Genomic DNA, 23,998 nt, shown 5'->3' on the forward strand with positions numbered 1-23,998 from the left:
TAAATGACTGAAGTCTTCAAATCTAAGTTCTAAGTTGCCAAGATAGGCAAAAAGACAAAAAAAAATGATAAAAAAAGGAGAAAAAATAAACCGATCGCGATGGGACTCGAACCCACAATCTCCCGCTCCGGAGGCGAGCGCCTTATCCATTAGGCCACGCGATCAATTAATATGCAATATTGGAACGAAAAAGTAAAAAGCATCATCAAGGAAGACTCATAGGCATAGCATTTTGTTCAGAAATTAATTCTGGTGTGTGGACTGTGGATATGTAATATAAGTGCACGTATTCTCTCTCTTTTCCCTTTTTTTTTTTTTGTTGAGATTACACTACTTCACTCTTTGATTATTGGTTTTTAAAATCATTTCCCTTAACTCATATGACAAGGTTCCTGGTTTTTTCAATTCCAACGTGCTCTGTTGTCATGTTATATGTCTTCCTAGATTTGAAAGAAAAATAGAATAACAAATTGAATAACCCTTATAAAGAGAAGAAATACCTTGCTTTAAAAATGACTACACTATATCATAGAAATTCAAAAGAACCAATACATCAAAAAGCAAAAAACAGGCTTTCAATTCAAAACCTGACAAAAGAACAAACATTCACCCATTTCTCTATTATTTGCCTAAACTGACTGAATCAATATTAATATCCCCTCTATCTCTCAAACAAAAATATTAGAAAAAAGAAATGTATACTTCTAAGATCCTCAAGAAGATGAAGATGATGCTTCTGCTTCTGAATTCTTTATCTTGTATCGATACAGAATCTTTTTCTTTTTGAATGCTCCGTTCTCAATTGTAATGACAATCTTTCCAGGTTCTTTGTTGGTAAAAGTATTGCGAATTGTTCCTTCCTGATAAGCTATCCTCCTTCCTTTCTGAACTATTATGGTGTACGAACCCTCATCAGTTGGCACAAATTCTTCCTTGTAATTCACTTCCCAACCAGATACTGTCACATCCCAGATTAAAGTGCTTCCTACCTGTTCAGTAAAAATGGTAGATTATTTAAATTATTGTTTATCCACTACTTTTTTTTATAACTACATAGAAAAAAAAAAAGGTAAATTGTTTACCTCTACTGCTTGAATCTCAATAGTTTCTTCTGATCCTGCCTTGACGACTGCCTCTTTTACATCATCTTTAACTGAGAATTCAGCATCGTTTTCGCGTTTAAGCCCACCATACTGGACTGGAATTTCCGATGCACTAATGTACCTGAAATTAGACTCGTTTATAAGTAATAATCATTAACTGTAATAGTTTAATAATTCAAGATAGTGAATTTAATTTGTTCTTACTTGAGCAAGGTGTCTGTTACTCTTGCTGTTCGAGCATAAATGAGTTTGTTCTTGGCTCTTTGAGACAGAGAAGGTGAAAAGAGAGCAAAGTATGCGTAATACCAGAAAGGAACATTGATAAAGATCTACAACAAAAAAACAAACAAGCAAACTAAGATGAAATGGGAGATACTGAAGAAAAATGAAAAGAAAAAGATTAAAGAAGAAATTTCGCTTACATTTTTTGAAACAAATTCAGGGTAATTGTCCTGAAGAAGATCAACAGCTTTCTTTGTAGCGATCCGGAGTTCTTTCTTGGTAGGTAAAGGAGTGTTTTTGAGATCATTGATTTGCAATGTTGCAGATACACCACCAGGATTGAAATCCAGCTTTTGAATAGTCTTCTCCATCAGTTGGATCCTACTCCTCATAAATTTCCCCCGCTTCTCTTCAAATGCCTTACCATATAAATCATCGTTCCCAAGAACTGCAAATATATTGTAACATATTGGATGTCCATCGCGATCATTTCCTGCAATATAGGCCATAGATCCAAGATCAGCCTCAAGATCCTCTTCCAAGATTGAATCAATCTTGTTTTCCTTTCTCCACTGAAGAGAATTTTTCAACATCTCAAAAGCATCATTTGCTTTGAACTCTCTAGCCCTTAAGAATTTCAAAAGTAGAACGTCAGTTCTATCATCTCCTTTGCTAGGCAATAATGGTACTCCCCAAATTGCAATATCTCTGTCTACTTTTTGGTCAGGCTCTGCTTTCTCTACATTATTTTCATCAATGATATCTCCATTTGCTTGCTTTGCAGAAATTTCTACGGCAGTTTCTTCAATTGATGCAGCGGTTGCTTCTGTTTCAGAATCCTCTTCTTTGTTGCTTTTTCCCTTCAATTTCTCTTTCTGATCTTTATCTTCCCCAGTTTTTCCCTTTTCTTGCTCTTTCTTCTCTTCAAAAATCTTATTCTGAAGAATCGCTTCTTCAATTTTGGACCTGAGATCCAACAATGCTTTCTTTTCGTGTTCTTTCAAATCAGATAAGAAATCGCTTTCGCTCTCTTCTTTGAACGAAGAACTCTTCTGGATTCTTCTGGGGGAAGTAGAAATCTCTTCTTTATCATTATCATCAATATTTCTTTCTTCAACAACAGCAACCTCCTTCTTTTTATCCTCATCTTCGTGTTTCTTTTCTTCAACCTGCACAGTCTCTGTTTCCATAGCTTTTTCAGTGACAGTCTCTTGTTGTTGAAGTTGAGCAGTGTCTTGTTCCATTTGAGCGGACATCATGAATAACAACAGTAATAGAAAAGAAGTTAACAAGTTTGGAAAAAGAAGTGAGGATTCTGGAGAAGAAGTAGAGGAAAGAGCGAGATAAAAACGGCAGTCTGCTTTGAACTTGACTGGAGACAATAGGGAAGAAGATTGGTAGCCTCTCATTTCCCCTGTTTTTGCTGCTCTGTTTTGTATGCTATATTTGGGTAAAAAATTTGCTGGCAAACAGAGAACCCTTCAGATTCAAATCTTTAACTACTTCACAACTTTCAAACCCGCCAAATTAGTAATACCTACAGTAAATTGCAAGACGTTTTGCATCACCTAACCCAAGCCAAGCCAAGCCAACCACGCCTTGTCTAATTTCACACCTGAATCACATTTCAGAATAAAAGAAACGTTTCTCTTGTGATATTCGGTTCTAATTAGAAAAGAATGGGCCTCCGAATTGGGTTTTTTAGGCCCAACCAAGTCTGTAAATTTCATATAAATATAATAAAAAGCGAAAAAAACGTTTAATTTCATCAGCCGCCAAAGGATTAAAATAACGGTTTTGTACGACAATGAAGAGGAAAACCTAGCTTTCCACGAACTTCATTAACCGCTCTAAACTCCATTTTCCCGCATTTATCTCAACCCACTCTCTCTCTCTCTCTCATAGAGTAATTTTATACAGTCAATATATGGGAAGGACTTATCCGGTGTACATCCATGCACCAAATTAACGAAAAACAGTTTTTTTTTTTTACTTAAAAGAGGATATTCACGACAATTCACTACAAAAAATATAGATAAAACAGTAATAATTTTCTAAAATTAATTTTTTTTTTTTTTTAATTTGGTCTGTTCAGGTGTTGGCAAGTCTTGTCCATCAGTTTATATAGTTTTGGTATAGTTGCAAATGGTCTTGTTTTCTGATACACTTCAAGAAAAGAGACAGAATCATATATATGTTTGTTCTTATGCAATTCTTGGACACTCATATTCTCAGGTATTTATAGTTTCCTCAGTTTTGCATTTTAAGTTAATTTTAGTTAGTTCTTTTTCTTTTCTCTTTTACTTTGCTTGTGTACTTGTTCTTGAATTTTTTTCAGGTAAAGCAACAATGAGCAGCAGCTTCAGTAGTTCATACTCAGACATTGAAACTGCTTTCAACCAACACCAACTTTCATTACTAACAGGAGATCAGTTTCTTGATTATACTGAAAATAATTTTGATTTCCTGCTTAATACGTTTGTTGATCCATTTTATGACTCTGTTAATTTCCTAAATTACTCGGATAATCTCCTTCTATGTGAGTCTCCAAAAACCTATGCACCTGAAGATTTCAATTTGGCATATCCAAACACTAAGCGTCCGAAATGCAATAATACTGAAGATTTCTGCTGCTACTCTTATTCTGACTACTTTACACAACCGCCAACTTCTGTTCAAGTTAATAGCGATGATAATAATGGAGGAAAGAAGATGAATATGGAGGTGAGGAGTGTGTCAGCACAGAGCATAGCAGCAAGAGAAAGGAGGAGGAAGATCACAGACAAGACTCAATTGCTAGGGAGATTGATTCCAGGTGGAAGTAAGATGAACACAGCTGAGATGCTTCAAGCTGCTTACAAGTATGTCAAATACTTGCAGGCTCAACTTGGCGTTCTTCGATTCTTATTTGGCTCATCACAGGTAATTTTTCTTTTGTTAAATTACGTTTTAAGTTTTTAAGAATAACTATTTAAAAATTGGGCAGCTGAAAGCGAAGGACATAAAAGAACTGCAAATTCTTGGATCTGCCTCATTTCAAGAGAAGCTATACATGCAGGAGAAGTGCTTGGTTCCCAACGAGATTGCTCTAATTTTGACAAATAATCAGGACGTCAATTCTGATACCTCCATATCAGACCTCACTCTGTTGTTCAACGACAAGTAGTTTTATTTATCACTGTCTAATTTCTAATCATTGCATTGTAAGGATCCTTATATGTTCTTTAACTTTGAACATCGACTGACATTAATTTTAGTTAGCTTCTTCTTACCCTGGCAACATCAGACACCTGTTTTAATGGCAAATAATAATTTTGACGCCAATGTTTTCATATTCGAATTGTTTAGGTAAAAAAAAAAAATTCCATCCAACGTTAAACTGAAAGCAGAAAAACCAAGGCGATCTTATTGTTCAACTGTTTTAGATACAATCTCTCCTGTCATAATCAGAGAATGGACCTCTTTTTCCATAACCAGAGAATTCAACTAGGCAATCCTAAAGCAGCATCTTGCTGCCAAGCTTCCAGATTTAGGAAGTGTCAACAGGTGTGTCAGGATGTGCACCCCATTCAGTCCAGGATCCATCATAAACTGCAACATCTTGCTTCCCAAGTCGATGCAGACCCTGAAAAACACAGGCATCAATATCTCTGATAATTTAGGTTTGTTTATCCAGTTTAACAAGAGAAATTAATTACTATCATCACTGATAATTTATTTTTGTTTGTTCATGTGCGCGCATACACATGTTTGTAAAGCTAGACACGGTGAGTCAAATTAAAGTCCCAAAGCTGTTATGTATCAGTAAAGCATAGTAAGAACAATAAATACCAAAGCAAGAATGCAAGCAGTTACGCCAGTCCCACAAGAAGTAACAATAGAGCTTTCCAAGGAGATGCCTGTAGAAAGAAATAATATTAGGTCACTAAACTGTCATATAAAGGTTGTCACACTACCATATTGTCATATGAAAAGAGCAGATCAGAAGAGTATTCGGTTCCAACCACAAGATGATTTGTTTACACAATTCAAGTGAGAAAACTGTGATGAAAATAGGAAATGAAAAGAGAGAAGATAATGTTACTCACCTTCTTGATCAAACCGTTTCTTAAGCTCATCCGCTGGTAAGAGTGTCTGTGAAGCATCCAACATCTGCAAAGAAACAACAATTGTATTAGTGAAGAAAGGAAAATGAAAAGAGGAAGCTCGTAAGGGCATCATAAAATGCAATACTCAATAGTCACTCACAAGTACTCAAAATTTAAAACTTGTATAACGTCAACTCTCTTACTTGGGGAAAAGGAATGCACTTGCTCCCAGGTATGTGACCACTTTTTATTCCCTTTCGAGGTTCTGGTGCAGCTCCATCAAACCTGCAAGAAGAGAAAACATCCATCATATTGCCCTAGTTTACATACTTCATGTGTTTACTTGGGCATACTACCTTTCTAACTAATACCAAACAAGGTAACTGTTTCATCTACATTTTGGAAAATGTGTACAATTTTCATTTTTTATTAAAAAATAAGTTATATTGAATTCTATTTTTTGTCTATATTTGCTCACCTCAGCATTATTGTTTGTCTCATACATCTCTTGTGCATATTGATGATTCATCAACCATCCAATAAAGTTTTTCCATTCAACTTAACAGGCATTTCAAAAATCTCTCATCTAGTAAATCCATCAAAATGAAGGATTTAAAGATCCATTTCCTAAGTGCATTTTCATGAAAACCCTCTATTTGATGAGGTAGGGATTCTATAAACTTTTCTTATTCCAAAAATAATAATACTGCAAAACAAGTGAAATTGTTCAAATTCATGGAATAATAACTAGGTTTGTTACTAACATTTGATGATTCCATGGATTTTGAAGTACCTCAATTTGAATATACACCTAGCTTGTATTAAGTCCAAATCATGCCTAATACTAAAATTCTTGGACTCTAAACCTCCATAAGTTTTACTTACGAAAAAGTCCCATCCGCATGTATCACGTGCCATCAAACATCATCTTGAGTACGCATGGTAAAGCTTACTCTAAGTCGACAGCTAATCATAATTATGATTATTATGACTTCCAATAATAAAATATTAAAGTCTCTTATTTTCTCTAAAATTTCAAACAAGCCAACTATAGCCCTGACACGAGCAGGTATTCAGCTTTAAGTAGACTAAAAGGCACATAGTTTTTAGATAGTAAAACATGTTCATCATGGAAAGCAAATATTGTTACAACTAGAAAGCATGTGACAAAAATTATAAATAAGACCTGGCCTTTGAACGGGCATCAATATGTTGGTGCATCTTGTCCTCAATGTTTTTCTTAACCTGGAAGTCATCCCAGAGTCAGCATATGGAGCACATATAATTGGAGTGGAATTAGAAACATGCTATTCAAACACTAAGGGCGGAAACAAACCTGCTCAAGGGTCCAAACAAGATGCGGCTGAAATTTTGTCTGGAATGTGATTGGTCCAACCTGCAATAGGGATATTTATGAGATCCAAATCTGACAAGAACGTAATAGTCCAGAAGAAATTTTTATTCCAGCCAGGTCATGAGGTAACATCACCCATTCATGTAGGCAAAGCCTTGCAAGCAAATAGGCCCTCAACCCACACCCCAATACCCTAGCAAGCAGGTAAGGTTACACTAACTTGACCCTCTGTGAATTATAGAAATAAATAATGTGTTTCTTCTGCACATACAAATAGGTAAGAGGATCTGGAAGAGAGGGTTGATACTGGGTCAACTATGGCAGTGACTGAGGGGGACTTGTTCTGTGATAAACAAATGACTCCAAACAATAACCTCAACCTCAGGGCAGCCAATCCTAAGAAAAGAAAGAGGTGAACCTCCAAGAAGTAGCTTTTTTGGATTGCTTTTACATTTGTTTATATGAAAAAGATGACATCTGTAAACTAATCAACCAATAGAATAAAGACAATTGAAAATGTTGCTGCCTAGAAATCCACATATTTTGCTTCCTAGAATTATTCTGAACACCACATTGTAGTGGTCAGTCTAGCTGGCCGCTCTAAACTGCTATATGGCAATAAAAGGATGTAAGTATAATCAGGCACTCCAACCACCAAAACATCATCATCATTTGAATAAAAATAAAGGTCACAGCAAAGCTCATGCTTCCAAGCTTGTTGCATTGAGGCATAACTTTGTAACCCTATTACTAAAAAACTTCCAACTTTTTGCATCCAAAAGAAGACTAATTAAGAGCAGTTTTGCTCCAACTGAAATGTTTTTTTTTACAGCCATGGGAACCATTGAATTAAAAATTAATTTGTTGATTTGAGATTTTAAAAAATATAGGATATAATTCAAGGACTTACTGTCTGGCCCTGATATACTTTCTCTATTGCCTCACTGGCAGCGCTAGCTTTCAGGATGGTATCACCAGAAGCACTGGATTCAACATCATATCCTGATGCACGCCATCTAGGTAAGCCTCCATCCAACACCCAAACTTTATCATGCCCAAAGACTCGGAACATCCTTCTCATTTGATGAAAGAACAAAGGAAAAATATTAGATGGTTAACATAAAATACCAATTTTGCATAGAATCACAAAAATTTGAAATACGTCAACTACTCACCACCAGACACGAGCTGCGCTAAAAATACCCTTCCCATCATAAACAACCAATCCATCTTTATTCTCAATTCCAAGAGCAGAAACAGCAGCTGCAAAAGCTTCCTCTGAGGGTAACATGTGTGGCAACTGATACAAATTCATTATCACATTTAGAGATTAAATGCAAAGAACCAATAATCTACATAGCATTATCATAAGAGTGGACCTAGCCATAAATTCTAACTATTGCTACATAAAACAGCGAATTACCATGAGCATTTTTTTTCAAGGTATTTAAAATGCTTATGATAAATATTAATATATGATTGTCAATAAGCAATCAAGTGTGATCCGCTTAGTCTTCCCTACCATTTTCTACAAGGATGTGAGGAGTGAAAGGTCTCAAATTAGATCAATGAACCAAAAAGAAAGAGATGATAAATACGTATAACTATGAAGCACTGTGGTTATTATTCCATATAATCACTTTCACAGAAAATAAATACATCATTCATTATAATAAATGATATCAGAGACAATCTTACATTTGTAGCTCGATCTGCTATCCCATCTACATCAAAGAAAACAGCACCAGGAATGTGAGCAACCTGTAAGTGCATAAGATATGAGCAGAGAGAATCAGGATCGAAATTTGAAGTAGATTTAATGGTAAAACACAAATTTTAAGAATTAAAGGAATAGATACAATTTTTACAAGATCAAAAATAGCTAAATTCAAAAAATAAATAATTACACGAGCCTATTTAGAATGTCTGCAAACCAACCAAGACAAATCAATTCAAAATAAAATTGTAGTCAGACCTGATACTCTTGAAATGGATTTCTTTGTTCATCTGGCATGTACCAGGATGCATCCAACACCTGAATATGACAAAAGTACAGAGTTACATATTTGTACAGGATGTAACTAGGAGCAACCAAAGTGCATTAGTTAAATTAGACTTCCATAAAATCTACGATAGCGTTAACAGATGCTAGATCAATAAATACTGTGGATCCCAAAGTTGTAACTTTTTGCAAATAGGCATGTTTATGACCAGTTGGCCAACAGATCCAAAAAAGAGAACTCAGCGTGAGGCAGAGTGCAATTCACTGAATGCAAAAATCTTTAAATTTTGGGAGTGCAATTCATTGAATGCAAAAATCTTTAAATTTTGGCACTAACAATGGTCACGGAGTTCAGATGTGTGTTTCAGTTTATGAATCAAACTTGGAAACTAAAAGAGGGAATATAGCTGACTGTTTGCGGCTTTTTTTTTTTTTTTTTTTTCTGAAACGCTAGCAGGAATACAGAACTAAATGAGAAGATAAAAAAAGCTAAGAAGGAACATGCATCTATTCAGCCACTCCACAGTGACAGAGCCACTTACAATTTTAAGGAGAATGTTACTAGCACCTACTTATTGGATATTGGAGCCTCCGTTTTACATCTATGCATGCTTTTGCAGATAGCCAAAAATAGAACATGGGATATTCAAGCAATAGCAGGTACCTTCATATCAGGCTCCCTAAGATTAGCATGGAGCCAATCAACAGATACAACGGGTTCATTCGTAGATAAAGATTGTGTAGAAAAATTAGCTTTTGTACCGACCACAGAGGAAGCCATAACTCGAGAAACCCAACCAGAGGTCCTATGTGATGTATAAAGAGGGTCAGCTTGTACGTGAAATGGTCTCTTCTGAAAAAAAACATAGTTACATATAATAAGATCATAAGGAATACTTAAAAAATTACCAATATCAAAATGATATTATTAACAAGTTTAATTACTTGTACCAAGCATGCTATAGAGTACAAAATAGAAAAGAATTCTGCCAAGTTGAAGCGTTTTCAAAAACAACATATACTTTATCAATTCACTTCTTAACTTTCAGAAATCAAAATGCAGCACAGTTTATAAAACCTAACCAAACAACATAACTGATAATGCAAAATCCTTGGCACACAAGAGAAACCAGATCATATCCAGCTGTCGCCCCACAAGAAGGAGAAGAAAAATACTTGTATCGATATCGAAGAAGCACAATAATAGATCACTTAATTGGGAAAAAATAAAAAATGGAAGTACACACAGTCAATATACTTTCTACAGCTAAAAGTTCAACCAAGAAATACAAACTTGTTCGCAACAACAAAAAAGTATACACACACACACACACACACACACACACACACATATATATATATATATATATATCAATACCCACAAACAAGTAAAATCCAAAGTAACATGTTCAAGCCGAAAACAGAATAGAAAAAGGGAGGAAATTCAATAACGAATCGGATGATTTAGATAAACCCAGATAAATATTAGACTTAAAAATTGAGTACTGTGGCACTCACATTAAAGAGAGAAGTGAAGAGCTGGGTTTTGTGTGAGAGAGTCCGCGAGGAGTGCACGAATCGGTGGCCCAATAGAGTCCTGGTGAAAACGGCCGATGCCATCTACTTGAAGACCATAGAAAACAGATGTGATTCTATTTGGTGTGTCGAATTCACCCAAAGAGAATGATTATTGAAGCCAAAGACGAAAAGCAATGAACTTTCTGAGCTAACGGACGGTGACAATATCAACTGCAGCTTACTGCTGCTAGTGATAAATATTTTGAGAGTACCTTTTACCTTCGATACGTTTGCAGATTTCTACGCTTGTTTGGACGTCTTCTATAAAAACTAAAATTGTGATAAATAAAATATTTAATTATTAGGATAACTATGTTTATATAATTATTATAACTAATTTAATCTTGATGTGACCATATATATATATATATATATATATATGTTTATAATTATAATGAAATTTTATGTTGAAGATTCGATGAGCTATTAAAACCAAAGGAAATGGGAAAGAAAATCACTTTCTAGCCCAATTCATTTTGAGAGACTCGTAATAAAATGGTCCAATCCATCAATAAATTTCATTGGGCTAAATGGGCCTAACATATTATCAAACTCTTTTTTTTTTTTAATTTAAATTTTATCTTTATTGCCCATCTAAAAATCCATTATACTCGTAAGATGAGATTTTCTGATTTTGGCAGCAAGGAGAGAAGTGTAGTGCAAATTGGATGATTCTAGCAACTAATTTCATGTTTAAGCAGTATTCACAGGTTTTTTAAAGAAATTCATTATCCATTTTGTAGAATATTAGTATGCAGTATATGTGTTCTCTATTTGTGGTCGGAATACACTGATAGAACTTGTGATCACCCTGAAAGTGCAGATTCAAACTCTATTTTCCCTCTTGCTTGTTAAAAGGGATTAAACTCAATTGCTCAAAAGAACAGAATCTGGAACCTTGCAGAAATGCACATTTTTGTGTATATATGAATGTGAAAGAGGAGCAGATAATGCAAATATGAACCTCAGAAAACAGAATTGATAAAAAATCCAGTGCAGCTGTGTGCAAAACCTTGCAGGTTCAAGCAAACATGAGAAAATCTAACATTGACAAGATCAATCAGGTAGTCTAGAATGCAATCTGGTAGGCACCGGTCATCAGAAAGGAAAACCTTGATGCAAACTTTTCTTTGAGGCTTCAGCCAATCGCTTAACACCTTTTGTCATTTTATAGAACTCCATTAACTCTTCAGCAACATCCTTTGGGTGGCACCAAACAAATACCTTCAAGAATCGCCTTTCTTTCATCCTCAGTGCCCTTAGCATCAAAGGCCCTTTGATTTGTGGACAGAGATTCAAATCCTGTAGCTTCCCTGCAAGAAACCACCTAGGTTTCAACACAATCTCCAAATTACATAACAGTAAATATGGGTACTCAATGACCATTTTTGCTGGGAGCTTCATCGTGCCCATAATGAAAGTCATATTCCTTTGAACCTTATCAACTGATAGTGTCAACAAATATGGAGAACGCCCAAAAAGACTCCAAATCTCTTCATCTGAAAGCCCATACTTCTCAAAGTTTGCCACCTTTTTACGGATGGTCTCAATCCTTGATACGCCAACTAGGGTAACTATATATTTATACATCTTGGAGTTCTTGGGAATCCCAGCTTTCTGTATGCACTCCATCTTCTCATCATCAAACGTAGTTCTTGGAATCAAAGTTGGCCTAGACAAGAGCATAGGAATCAAATCCTTTTTACTAACACCTATTCCTTCATACAGTGCAATTGCAGGTTTAATACTATTGTGGAAATCATATGTCAAAAGTGAAGGATTCCTAATAATGGCCTTAAGTAGCACTTCCCTTGAACCAAATAATGTCATAAAATACTCCAGACGCTCTTCAAAGAAACGATTGATACGACAACTAAGGAAGCGTGGGCGACAATTGATGATCTTAACAAGGTCTGCTGAGGTGATACCCAAGTCCTGAAGTAAACTTAGTTTGGATTGAAGGTGGGTAGGATCAGATTTGCGCAGAGAAGGGCGGCGTGTTAATATCTTTGATAAATCATTTTCACTGCAACCCCATTTCCTTAGAACTTCTACAGACTCCTCGGCTCGCTCTTCTCCTTCTAAAACATTTTCAACTTGGTTTAGGCCTATTGTCGAATAACTGGCGGTCGTGGTGGAAATGAAGAAAAATGGAGACTTTGCACTTGGCCTTCTGTGCAGACAGAAAAATCTTTGAGAGGTAATGAACAAGGAACAGAAATTGATTAAGGAATTGGGGTTAGGTTTCATGTCAATCTTACAGATTGTCGACTGAACCGATAGCAGGGTTTAAGGATTGTCTCTCTCAAGAATTGATTTTATACTAAAACTTATAATGGATTGAGATGGAATTGAATGGAATTAAGAGCAAGATGGCAGATAATAATCTCAGAATGGTTTTTAGCTCAATTCTTTTAGTACAATTTCTACCAGGACAATTCGGCACCAAAAAAGAAAAACAACAATAGAATCATTAACTTCAATATAAAGGCAGCACAGATGTCTGAGTTTAACTAACTTACGACTTACTGTTGCCAATGAAGATTGCCATTAAACAAAGCAGCACTTGAACAAGCCAAGAAAGGAGGATACATATCAATGAAACACATATAAGGAGCGCGTGTATAGAAAGAGAGAGACCTGGAGAGTGCCGAGAAAGAGGCAACCTATAAATTTTGAGGTGGGAGACGCAGAGACACAGAGAGAGCAGAGCAGCTGAGCTAAGGGATTTGAAAGCTTTGAGGCTCTTCGGCTTGCGAGATTATCGTTTTTCAGTCAAAGCCGAGCCGACATATTTAATAGTTTTTTTCTGTATTTTTGTGGTTTTTCTCATCCGATTTAACCACGGCATTAATTTTAATTTTAAAAAAAAGTTATTTTTTAATTGACGTGCTAATTAAATTAGTTTTTGCCTGAAACTTTGTTAATTTTATAAATTTTATAATTTAAAATTTCTTTCATTATTGTAAATCAAGTTTTATTTCTTTGAAACACCTGTTAGTTCCAGGAAAAAAATTTCAAATATTGGATGCTTGGGAAGAAGCATTTTCCTAATTTTCTTATCCCTTCTGAGAGAGAGGACCTCTGTTTGTTGCTTCCGATATATATATATATATATATATATATATATATATATATATATATAAAGCAAGCATTTTTTGTCTAAGAAGTCGATACGTGACACTTCTTAAACGAATGTTCTTCCATTGCTCTTGCCAGATAAAATTTTTGGTGATGACACATGAGATTATAATGCCACGTGTTACATATTAATAGTGTCATAGTGTCACATAGAATTTAGTTATTAATTATATTTTTATATAAATATTAATATTAGTTACCATTCAATTATCATAATTAATACATACTAGTAAATAATTATAGTTATTATAATGTTATAACCCATCTTTCTCAATTAAAATTACATAATATTAGTCTTAGTTGTCATTCAATTATCATATTAATACGTATTAAATAATTAAATAATTATAATATTATAATATATTTTTTAATTAAAAATTATCATAATTTTGATGTTGATTATCATATTAATATGTATTATAACTTATCTTTTAAATTAATATTATTATAATATTGACATTGAATATCATTATAATCATTATAGTTATCATTTATTATTATGAATGAAAATTTTATATTTAAAAGAATGATAGAGAAGGTTAATGGTGAAAATATTTATTAATAGTTTTATTAATAATGCATATTCAAACGTTTCAATATTTATTTGTCTTAAAATTGCATATATAGTTTTTTTTTATTAGTTTCAATGATATTATATTGAATTAAAAATAATTGGTTATCATTAGACTGTAAATAGAGGACGCTCTTTGAGGTTTAGTAAGATCATTTTTTTTATTTTAATAATTCTTGTATAATTTATTTTCGACATTGATATATTTTTTTCTCTTATAATTCCTATTACTTTATCAAATTAGAAAAATTTTGATAAATCATAAGAGAGAACAATTTACATGAAATTATCATTAAGAATGATCTATATATGTCTATGATTGAATTTCAATTGTCCATTTTATTTTATTTATTTTATTATTTCTAATATAATCTAAGAAAATTTATTAATTCAAAAATAAATTAAAATCAATGATTTTTAATACATATTTCTTTTTTTTTTCAATTTTATTATAGACATTAATTTTTATATAGTTAGTCTAACGTTTTGAATTTGAAATAGATGTTGTTTAATTTTAATAAGTTTCAACAAAATTAACAAATACAAAATTAAAAATAATTTAAATTAAATATTTTTTATTAATTAAATTTTATATTTTAAAATATTATCACAATATCTCTAAGATTATAAACAAAAATATTTACTGTGCACAGCACATGCATGTCGCTAGTATTTTAGTTTTGCATGATAAAAATATAGTTTAATAATGTTACTCAAATATAATGCATTAATGGCAAAGATCAAATTGAATGATTAATTGATCAAAGAGGTTCAAACAAATGCAATATTGAAAAGAGAGTTGCAATTTTATTGCTGGACTTACTTCACAATCCACGGAAAACAAACAAGTCATCCTTGTTCAAACGACATGACGTCGACCTCAAAAGGGTTGTAAACTGCAAATGCCTCTGACCTTAAAAGTTAAAACTAGCTAACTCAAAATAATCTCAAAAAGCAACAAACTGCAATTCACGCTGCAGGTCTTGTTTTTCTTCAAGTCGTTATTTCTTGAAGTGTTCAAATTTTATGCATCCATCTCGCTGTCTTAAACTTCATACCATCACTTCATTAGCAGTGCATTTTTCCCAACCCTTCAACTGTTATCACTTATCAGATCATTTTCCTCTTCCTTCTCATATCTAGTAAATTTGAGTTACATGTGCTTTTCTGAAAAAGCACACAACTTGTGCACCCAGTCACTTCATAAGAAAAATTTGCATCGATGAACCATTTCGTCATGAAGGCGATAAGTATCCTGATTAGACATAGAGGCACAAAGAAGCAGCTTGCAATCCACATTCTCATTGATTAGAAGCAAACATCAGCCTATGTAATTCCAGCTCTGGTCTGCAGCTGCACTGGAGACAAATGGAAGATGCCTGAGCAAAAGTCATTAAGTCATTTTCAACTTAATACAACCAAACATGCAGCATAAATTCAAAGGAGGACATACCTGAACTGAGTTGAGAAGACTAGAAGCATTTGAATGTGAACCAGGAGCTCTAGTTTAACTCAATTATTGAGATAAGAACTTTCTCCCACCATTTTCATCTGATCAAGATGAACTGTTTGACACAGAATTTCCAATCTATCAAAAGAAAATTATGGCAGATCTTGTTGTTTTTCAAATTGGCTGTAAAAGTGCCATGTTCTTCTTTGTAGATTGTACAAAGCTATATCCAGGAATCTTTGTCAAACTTCTCTCTTCCATTAAGTTTCTCATCTTGCAAGCATTGTCCCATGCACCAGCTGCAGCATATAAGCTCGATAAAACAACATAATTTGCTGGATTTTCAGGATCAATGTTAAAAAGATGAGTAGCTGCCACTTCTCCAAGAGAAATATTGCCATAGATACTGCATGCCCCCAGAATGGCACCCCACAATGAGGCATTAGGCTTAATATCCATTTTGCATATCATATTATAAGCTGCTTCCAACTGCCCTCCACGTGCAAAGAGATCAACAATACAAGAAAAATGCTCAGTTCGTGGTAGGATATCATATTTGTTAATCATATTATTAAAGCATTCCCAACCCTCACGAGTCATTCCTGAATGACTGCAAGCAAAAAGAAGAGACAAGAATGTAATATCATTTGGTTTTAAACCTTCACATTCCATCTTCTTGTATAAAGCAAGTGCTTCATGTCCATATCCATGCTTTCCATATCCAGTAATCAATGAAGTCCATGAAATCACATTTTTCTCCTTTATGTCATAAAAAGCTCGGGTAGCATCTTCAATTTCTCCCGATTTTGCATACATATCAACCAAAGCATTGCCCATGGCAACATCATAATTGGGTTTATATTTTAAAGCAAGAGCATGTATTTGTCTTCCCATGTCCAGGGATGCTGCATCAGCACATATATTAAGCATAGTGCATAAGGTAACATCATCTATCTCCATGTGTATCTGCTGAATTTCTCGTAAGAGTTCTAAGGCCTCCCTGCTATAGTTACTGTCACGTGCATATCCAGTCATTAGAGCTGTAAAAGATATTACATCTTTCTTTAGCATGCTCTTGTATAAATCCTGAGCACTTTTTATGCTTTTGCATTTTGCATATGCATCAATTAGTGAACCATTCAAATAAATGTGAGATCCAAATCCTTGTCGAATGATAATTCCATGTATTTGGCAGACTTTGATGAGGTCAGTAACCCTACTGCATGCCTTTAAAACACTTCCCATTGTGAAACAATCAGGGATCACACCTATTTAAATTTTAGTATTATAAAAAGGCTAGAGAAATCTCAATATCAAAACCATGCGAAAAAATTAAAATAAAAACAAAGCATGCGACATGATTGCAAGAGAGAATTCTACATGCATTATTCAAAAGCACGATATTCTTAAAGATGAAGAAGAAAAGACAAAACAAACATAGACTGAGAGGATATTGATATGCAATAAAGTTCCCATTAATGAAGAGCCACGTTATAAGAAGTTTAATAAACAGCATCCAGAAGGACAATCACTTCTTTTTCTCTGAGAAATTTTTCAGTCCTTTTGCAAATTATACTTTTCCAGTTCATCAATTTGTTAGCTCTAGACAGCTTCTCTCTTCCCTTTAACTCGTGCAAGCGGTTTCTTAATTTATCCCAGAAGTAATCTTTGATTTGTTATAAACAAGACCTATTTGGTAAATTTTACCCATCTTAAATTTATGCTGTAACACCTACCACAGATTCTAATTAAAAACAGGTGGCAATGGCAAAGAAAACCATCTCAATAGTATGGTACGACAGATTCAAGGGTACCAAAATTTTCTTCTCAATTTTTTTTTTTAGAAAAAAAAAGGTACACGCCAAAAGATAAATGACCATACCTTCTCTCATCATTGAATGAAACATTCGAAATGAATCATCAGAAAAACCCTGAACAGCATATCCACCAATCATTGCATTCCAGGAAACAACATCCCTCTCAGACATCATTCCAAATAAATAGCAAGCATCCTCCATGTTTCCACACTTGGAGTGCAGATCAATCAATGCACTTTGCACAAAAACATTGCCAAGAAACCTACTTTTCTGTATGCATCCTTGTATTTGCATCCCTCTCTCTACACACCTCAAACCTGTACAAGCCCTCAAAACGCTCCCATAAGTAAACTGATTGGCTCTAGCTCCTGCTCGACCCATTTCTCTAAAAAATAACAATGCATCTTGATAATATCCATTTTGTGTATACCCAGAAATTTGAGCTGTCCATGTCACCACATTTCTTGCAGACATTCTATCAAACACCCTGCGAGCGTTATTTGTATCGCCCAGTTTTGAATAGAAGATAATCAATTTGGTGCTTAAGTGGAGGCTTGAATGCAATCCATTTCTTATAATGTGGCTGTGAACCAAACAACCGTGTTTTGAGGCTTTTGTTTCGATGCAGAGTTGCAAGATTTTCATAAACAGAGAGGAGTCCAAGTGAGTTGATGGGGTGAGACAGATATTGCCAACTTCCAGTAATCTTGCTGGGTTGGCTAACGAACAGAATTGTTGTTTGAATAAAGTGGGAATGTGCATTGTTCGTAAGGACACTTCTCATCTGTCGATCTCCTTCTTCCTTTCAATTTGGAGACAGTATATTCTTTCGCGCGCTATTTTAATTTGAGGATGTTGATTAGATCGCAGGCGGCCGTGAGTCCATAAAAAATATTTTTCTAATTAAAAAAATAATAATAAAATTTTAAAACTACAAAATTTTTGTAATTCTAATTTTTTTTATAAAAATGGATTATTTGAAAAATATTTTTGAGCAGAATTTTTCCTGGATATATTAAGATAAATTATTTTCTACAGACAGTAAAATAAGTAAAATATGTATATGAACTTAATAAGAAACATGTATTTATTTGTATTGAATATGTAACCTCCCAAATCTAATAACAAATTAACAATAGATAAACAAACAAGGATATAATTTTTTTTTTTTTCACAAGGGAAAAATAAAAATAAGTGACAATAGCCGTTGATGTACAAAGAATGAACATATATAAGCAACCATTTTCAAAATTCATAATCCTAATTTTGGACCATTCAAACATGAAGAATTTCTTCTCAAAAATAAAACAAAAAATGAATTGGCCATTTTAGGATTGGCTCAGAATTCCATGGACCATGAAATGGACGGAACAAACAGACCCCAGTCTTCCTCCAAATATCAACAAAATGCAGAGAGAAACGTTCATTTTGGATGCTTCGGCATGCTATAACGAACGATTGAATGTTATATTACATTAATGAAGTACAAAAACTGTAAGAGAGTGTCGTCAATGTCATCTCTTCTTCAACCTATTGAACTTCTTGTCCTTGACGCGTAGGTATTTTTCAATTTCATCCTCACCATCTTCTCTGCCCTTCCTCTTCCGGCCACCAGTTTCTTTTCGTGTCTGCAGACGTGCAAGTTAAATAGATGGGTCAGGTTAATCAAAAACAATGTTACAGCGGCAACAGAGAAACACAGTAGAGTAGACAGTTTCACACATTCAAACCAAACAGAAGTTATGATCACGTAAAGCAGTAGTCTGTTAATTTGGCATCCAAGTTTTATAGGTGTAGAATCCAGATTCAACAAGGGAACCAGCAATGCTTGCAAAATGGACACAAACCGTCCAACAAATATTGGATATAATAGATTCCAGTTCTGCAAGTGCTCTTAATTGGCATTGATGTTGAAACTGTTTTTATAGAAAAACACCATTTTTTAGAAGTTGAAAAAACAATTCTGTCACTTGTTAGGACTAAAATATGTGAAATTCACCTTAAAAAACCAAACTTCAACAACATATAATAACATTGTTTTCTCAACAACTCAAATAGTAAGCATACACGCGGTCTTCATTATCATTCATAATAGAAACCAGAATATACCGAATTAGCAATTCTTTTGGCTTCCATGACACGCTCCATTAAAAGCAAGACTTCCTCTTCTTGAGCAGGAAACTCAACTAACTTTTTACCTGAACATAGTAAACCACTTACTATTAACCACAGCCATCCTCTTTGCTTTCCTTAAAAAAATTGGAAAAAAAAAATGAAGGGGTCTCCAACAAACGAGATGGCACATCAATCTTACCAATAAGGTGCTCTATATGTATATACCACTCGACTTCATATTGACTCACAAGCGATATTGCAATCCCAGAACGTCCTGCACGAGCAGTTCTTCCAACTCGATGAATATAATCCTACAACCCACTCAAAATCAGAGACAAAAACTTAATTAATTAAATTGAGCTGAAAATATCCCACAACACAGCTTTTATTGTTCATCACCAAAAAATACCAATAATATTTACAATAGGATAAATCGCCCAGAAAGACCTGAAATTTTTTCGCAGTTTGCGAGCATGGAATAATAGACTGAAAACAACCCATTGGACATAATCATAGCCAAGCAGCCATAATACATTAAATTACATGCAAAAAAACTCATAATTAATAGTAATCATACAATTAAACGACTTCCTATGCCATGGCCAAATTGCACCTCGCAGCCAAAGAACAGTCCATAATCAGTCAATTCTAAAAGCTATGAGAGAAAGAAACCAGGATTCAGGGCAGGTAATTTTTAAAAATTTTTTCTGACAAGTAATCGTGTCCTGCTCAAGCACTACAAAAGCACACCACAAAAATAGCAAAGCTAACCTTTGAATTTGAAGGGATATCATAATTTATAACCATATCCACAGCTGGAATATCAAGTCCTCTACTTGCCACATCAGTGGCTATGAGAATATTGCACTCTCCAGCTTTGAACTTATTTAAGGCTCCCAATCTCTTTGCCTGTTGCAAACATTCGACCAATGAGAAGAAAAAAGGCGTCCAATATATACATCAGCAAATGCTTAAGCTTAAATTAGTCAGATACCTGAGTCATCTGACCATTGATTGGGATGGCCCTTAGACCAAGATTTCGAAGGACCGAGGCCAAAAACATAGTTGAATCACACGTTCGAGTGAAAACCATGGATGTACTCCCAGACATCTCAGTCAGGATATATACAAGATAGCAATCCTGTAAGCACAACAAAGAGAAATGAATTTGAGAAAACATTGAAACCAAAAGCTATAAAACGAAGTAGCCCTTGGTTCAATGAGTTTCAATTGTGACATGAGAAATACAATTCAATAACCAAAAATCAGTCTCTGCTGTTGACTGTCAACTAGTGCATAATTAAAAAAGCCCTATTCAATCAACTTGAACTATCAAGATAGCCTCAAGAGACAGCCTTCATATAGACTCACTTGATAAACCCCTGCATGCATGCTTTTCCAAAATTTTATTTTCTTCAACAGCCTCAGACAACTGTGATTATAGTTTTAAGAGCATGTCGTTTGTAAAAATGATTGCCAAGGATAAGTGAATAACATTAACAGCCCAGTAACTACTTGTGAGACTTTGACCACCAATCACCATTCTTGCACATTAACCTAGCCCACTTTTTCTAATTAATAACATCCACATAATAACTAAACATGTAATAGAAAAAGGACAAACCTTGTGCTTAGAAGGGATAAATCGATATTGCTGCTTCAATGTGTCAACTGTAGAATATTTAGAAGCTGCTTCTATCTGAAATAGTTGGATTCACAAGGTTTACCAATAAGGTGAATGAGTATGCCGAGAGAATAAGATGGATGTAAATGATATTGCCATACCTTCACTGGATTCCTTAGACAAGCCCTTTGGAGCTTGCGCACCTGCAAAACAAGTGAATAGCTTCATCGAGCTTTTAGCCTTCTGTTATTTATTCTCCTACTTTTCAAACTCTTCACAACTAATTATTCACAGTATACAGTAAGAGCAGTATAATCATGATAATACAACATAACAAATAAACTCTTTTAATGTGGGGAAAAATGAATCAGCAAGGCCATCTGCAATGAAACTTTGCATAGCTCATAAATAGAAAATTCATAAAATGCACAAAAACTTTAAACCTTCATTTTGTTTTTGCGAGGACCTAGTTCATAGCAAAAGAAAAAACACAACATATACCACATACCTTTTTTGTCATCGTTGCAGAAAATAAATATGTTTTCCGTTCTCGTGGGATAATTGCTAAGATTTCATCAAGGGATTTCTCGAAATCATCATTCAGCAACCTGTCAGCCTCATCTAAGACCTGCTCAACGGGCACCAAGCAAGAAACATTAACAAAGTTATTCAAATTGTAGTCAAGGATAACAGGTGACATGGGCATCTTTATTGTAGCATTTTCCATCCAGGACAAACATCAGAACTGTAAATAAACTTTCAGCAAAAAGATCTACAGGGTCCCCAGTATTTAAATCAGAACTATAAAAAGACAATACCAAGTATTTCAATGTGCGGAGAGAAAACCCCTTCGTGTTTGACAAATGATCCATAAGGCGTCCAGGGGTCCCAACCTACAAAGAAACAAGAAACTGATTGAAGAACCCTTTTTGAACAACATATTATCACATTAGTTGTTTAACACCACAGGAAGTGATTAAAAGGGGTTAAAAAGACTAAACAAAGAGTCATATGCGCAGCCAACTATAGCCATTTACTATTACAATCTTACAAAAAGTTCAAAGTATAACATCAGCAAAATAAATACTTACAACAATGTGTGGTCGCTTTCCAAGGGCAATAGCCTGCTGCACCATATCTACCCCTCCCACAAGCTATTCAGAAAGATACAAACTGGTTACTCAATAAAACTTAATAATGAAGTCAAAGGAATAACACAATTTTCCAAGATCAAAACATGAAAACAGATAAATCATGAAATTCATTGTATGCAAAAGATATCCTTTCAGAACAAAAAGCCTACCACAACACATTTCACACCAATGCCGGATCCTAAAGCTTCAAACTGCTCTGCTATCTGTATTGCCAACTCCCTTAAATAACATTAAAAGACAATATAAATAATCCTATAAGTATATGCGTATATAGGAATTCGAATTCTGAATTAAAACAATGAGAAGAAAAGAAACCTTGTAGGAGAAAGCACGCAAGCAAAGAAAGCTTGCACAGATTTCTCCGAAGCTTCAAGAAGAGATTGCAATATGGGAAGAGCAAAAGCTCCTGTTTTACCAGAACCCGTTTGCGCAAGACCAATCAAGTCTTTCCCTACAAATTTAAAGTACATTGTCGACAAAATCAGTTTCCAAAAATAAACAAACACACAAGAGCAAGAATGTCTTAAGTATAAAATTCAGAATCGAGTACGAGCGAGAACAAACCTTCGAGGGCATGAGGAATTGCTTCAATCTGTATCTTTGTAGGGTTTTTCCATCCCAAATTGTCACATGCTTCGACTAATTGTTCACATATCCCCAATTTCTTAAACGTACTCACTTCTTCTTTCTCTTCAGTCATTTTCCAGCTTCTGATATTCTACACACCGTATTTTATGTAGGATACCAATAACTGCATCAAATTGCACACCAGAACAAATTCCAATAAAGATGATAAAAATATTTTTCAATATGGAACCAAAATTGGTTAGCTGGGAGCTTTGGTTTTCGTTAGCTACCAATTAAATTGATACGGAGAACTTAAGACAGTTAAGCGTACCTGAAGGCAGCGCTGCGACTGTGATGCAATTCAAGGTGGTGTGAATGAGTATTGAAATATTGTAATGGCACGTGGAGAAGCAGATAGCTAGCCAACGGCGGTGAAGAGGGAAGCGAACAGCTAGGGCTTAGTAGGGTTTTTGCGCGCGTGGTTGAGAAGGAAGGGAATCTGGCTGTAAAAATTATGTTTCGACTCTACCGCCACATATTGCTGCCACGTCACTCATCCAAGGCGAACTTCGCTCGGAGCAATACAAAACGACGTCGCAGATTTTTCTCTTCCTTTTACCCGATAAGTGATTAACAAATTACCAATTTCACTTCAAACTTTTTGACAGCAGCAAAATTACATCCTAAAACTAATTAAGACATTCTGAACTTATTAATATATTACAATTTAAAAATAAATTAAGGTTTTGATTTTATTTAAAACAATTTAAAAACTGATTCCATAAAAAATAAAATTTGATTTAAAAAAAAATAAGTGCTATAATTTAAATATTTATTTAAATAATCAAATCAAATTTGAGTGTGTATTTTATAAATAAGAAACAAGATATCGCACATTTGCTTTTAGAACTGAATTAATTTTAAAATGTAAAATAATGAGTTAAACATTAATTTTAGGTTACTCGTCATATGATATTGACAATAAATATGATGATTATTTTACCATTATTAGTAGTCGCTGTTAATTTTTTATAATAAAAAAAAGAGATAATGAGATGGAAAAAATGAATAAAATGATTAAATTTTGTTTTAATTCAAATAAGATTTTTGCATTTAACTAAATTTGGATTAATTATAGAGTTTAACTTTACATTATATGTATTAATTAACATCTCAAATTGAAATTGCTTTTATGGTGAAATAATAGATTGA

At 34.2% G+C, this 23,998-nt stretch overlaps 6 protein-coding genes and 1 non-coding gene across 11 annotated transcripts; 1 reads left to right on the top strand and 6 right to left on the bottom strand.

The window, feature by feature from the left end:
* Positions 1-91: 91 nt before the first annotated feature.
* TRNAR-CCG (transfer RNA arginine (anticodon CCG)) lies at positions 92-164 on the bottom strand. The gene has a single exon. It is a non-coding gene; the product is annotated as a tRNA-Arg (tRNA).
* A 311-nt stretch (positions 165-475) lies between these two features.
* On the bottom strand, positions 476-2,697 carry LOC105646174 (patellin-4). The gene is made up of 4 exons (XM_012231979.4): positions 1,526-2,697; positions 1,308-1,432; positions 1,083-1,224; positions 476-989 (listed from the first exon to the last, which is right to left on the bottom strand). The coding sequence occupies exons 1-4, from the start codon at positions 2,582-2,584 to the stop codon at positions 714-716; spliced, it is 1,602 nt and encodes a 533-aa protein (XP_012087369.2). The 5' UTR covers positions 2,585-2,697; the 3' UTR covers positions 476-713.
* Positions 2,698-3,424: 727 nt separating this feature from the next.
* Positions 3,425-4,658, top strand: LOC105646251 (uncharacterized). Its single transcript, XM_037637600.2, has 3 exons — positions 3,425-3,560; positions 3,664-4,247; positions 4,312-4,658. Exons 2-3 carry the CDS (start codon positions 3,675-3,677, stop codon positions 4,489-4,491), a joined length of 753 nt encoding a protein of 250 aa, XP_037493528.1. The 5' UTR covers positions 3,425-3,560; positions 3,664-3,674; the 3' UTR covers positions 4,492-4,658.
* A 47-nt stretch (positions 4,659-4,705) lies between these two features.
* On the bottom strand, positions 4,706-10,599 carry MST1 (mercaptopyruvate sulfurtransferase 1). 2 transcript variants are annotated; one of them, XM_012231981.4, is made up of 12 exons: positions 10,288-10,599; positions 9,434-9,619; positions 8,743-8,802; positions 8,466-8,528; positions 7,943-8,067; positions 7,678-7,840; positions 6,750-6,809; positions 6,600-6,658; positions 5,617-5,698; positions 5,414-5,477; positions 5,157-5,224; positions 4,706-4,950 (listed from the first exon to the last, which is right to left on the bottom strand). In XM_012231981.4, exons 1-12 carry the CDS (start codon positions 10,387-10,389, stop codon positions 4,855-4,857), a joined length of 1,128 nt encoding a protein of 375 aa, XP_012087371.1. In that variant the 5' UTR covers positions 10,390-10,599; the 3' UTR covers positions 4,706-4,854. The 2 variants fall into 2 exon arrangements, with proteins under 2 accessions (XP_012087371.1, XP_012087370.1); XM_012231980.4 differs by having other exon boundaries at positions 9,434-9,622; positions 10,288-10,598.
* A 696-nt stretch (positions 10,600-11,295) lies between these two features.
* LOC105646176 (Mitochondrial transcription termination factor family protein) lies at positions 11,296-13,119 on the bottom strand. The gene has a single exon (XM_012231982.4). It carries the CDS (start codon positions 12,595-12,597, stop codon positions 11,446-11,448), a length of 1,152 nt encoding a protein of 383 aa, XP_012087372.1. The 5' UTR covers positions 12,598-13,119; the 3' UTR covers positions 11,296-11,445.
* Positions 13,120-14,779: 1,660 nt separating this feature from the next.
* On the bottom strand, positions 14,780-18,201 carry LOC105646252 (PPR superfamily protein). 4 transcript variants are annotated; one of them, XM_020684139.3, is made up of 3 exons: positions 17,392-18,201; positions 15,513-16,549; positions 14,780-15,417 (listed from the first exon to the last, which is right to left on the bottom strand). In XM_020684139.3, the coding sequence occupies exons 1-2, from the start codon at positions 18,086-18,088 to the stop codon at positions 15,684-15,686; spliced, it is 1,563 nt and encodes a 520-aa protein (XP_020539798.1). In that variant the 5' UTR covers positions 18,089-18,201; the 3' UTR covers positions 14,780-15,417; positions 15,513-15,683. The 4 variants fall into 4 exon arrangements, with proteins under 4 accessions (XP_020539798.1, XP_037493605.1, XP_012087458.1 ...); XM_037637677.2 differs by having other exon boundaries at positions 14,780-15,412; positions 15,513-16,777; XM_012232068.4 differs by having other exon boundaries at positions 15,513-16,777.
* Positions 18,202-18,511: 310 nt separating this feature from the next.
* On the bottom strand, positions 18,512-23,293 carry LOC105646177 (DEA(D/H)-box RNA helicase family protein). The gene is made up of 14 exons (XM_012231984.4): positions 23,118-23,293; positions 22,784-22,970; positions 22,535-22,670; positions 22,369-22,438; positions 22,157-22,219; positions 21,884-21,958; positions 21,574-21,693; positions 21,227-21,268; positions 21,066-21,140; positions 20,436-20,582; positions 20,213-20,350; positions 19,641-19,752; positions 19,436-19,524; positions 18,512-18,954 (listed from the first exon to the last, which is right to left on the bottom strand). The coding sequence occupies exons 2-14, from the start codon at positions 22,917-22,919 to the stop codon at positions 18,841-18,843; spliced, it is 1,317 nt and encodes a 438-aa protein (XP_012087374.1). The 5' UTR covers positions 22,920-22,970; positions 23,118-23,293; the 3' UTR covers positions 18,512-18,840.
* Between the last annotated feature and the right edge of the window lie 705 nt (positions 23,294-23,998).

This window comes from Jatropha curcas, chromosome 10 (genome assembly GCF_041381405.1).
Source record: "Jatropha curcas cultivar XTBG-Jc1 chromosome 10, XTBG_Jcur_1.0, whole genome shotgun sequence".
Classification (NCBI taxonomy): domain Eukaryota; kingdom Viridiplantae; phylum Streptophyta; class Magnoliopsida; order Malpighiales; family Euphorbiaceae; genus Jatropha; species Jatropha curcas.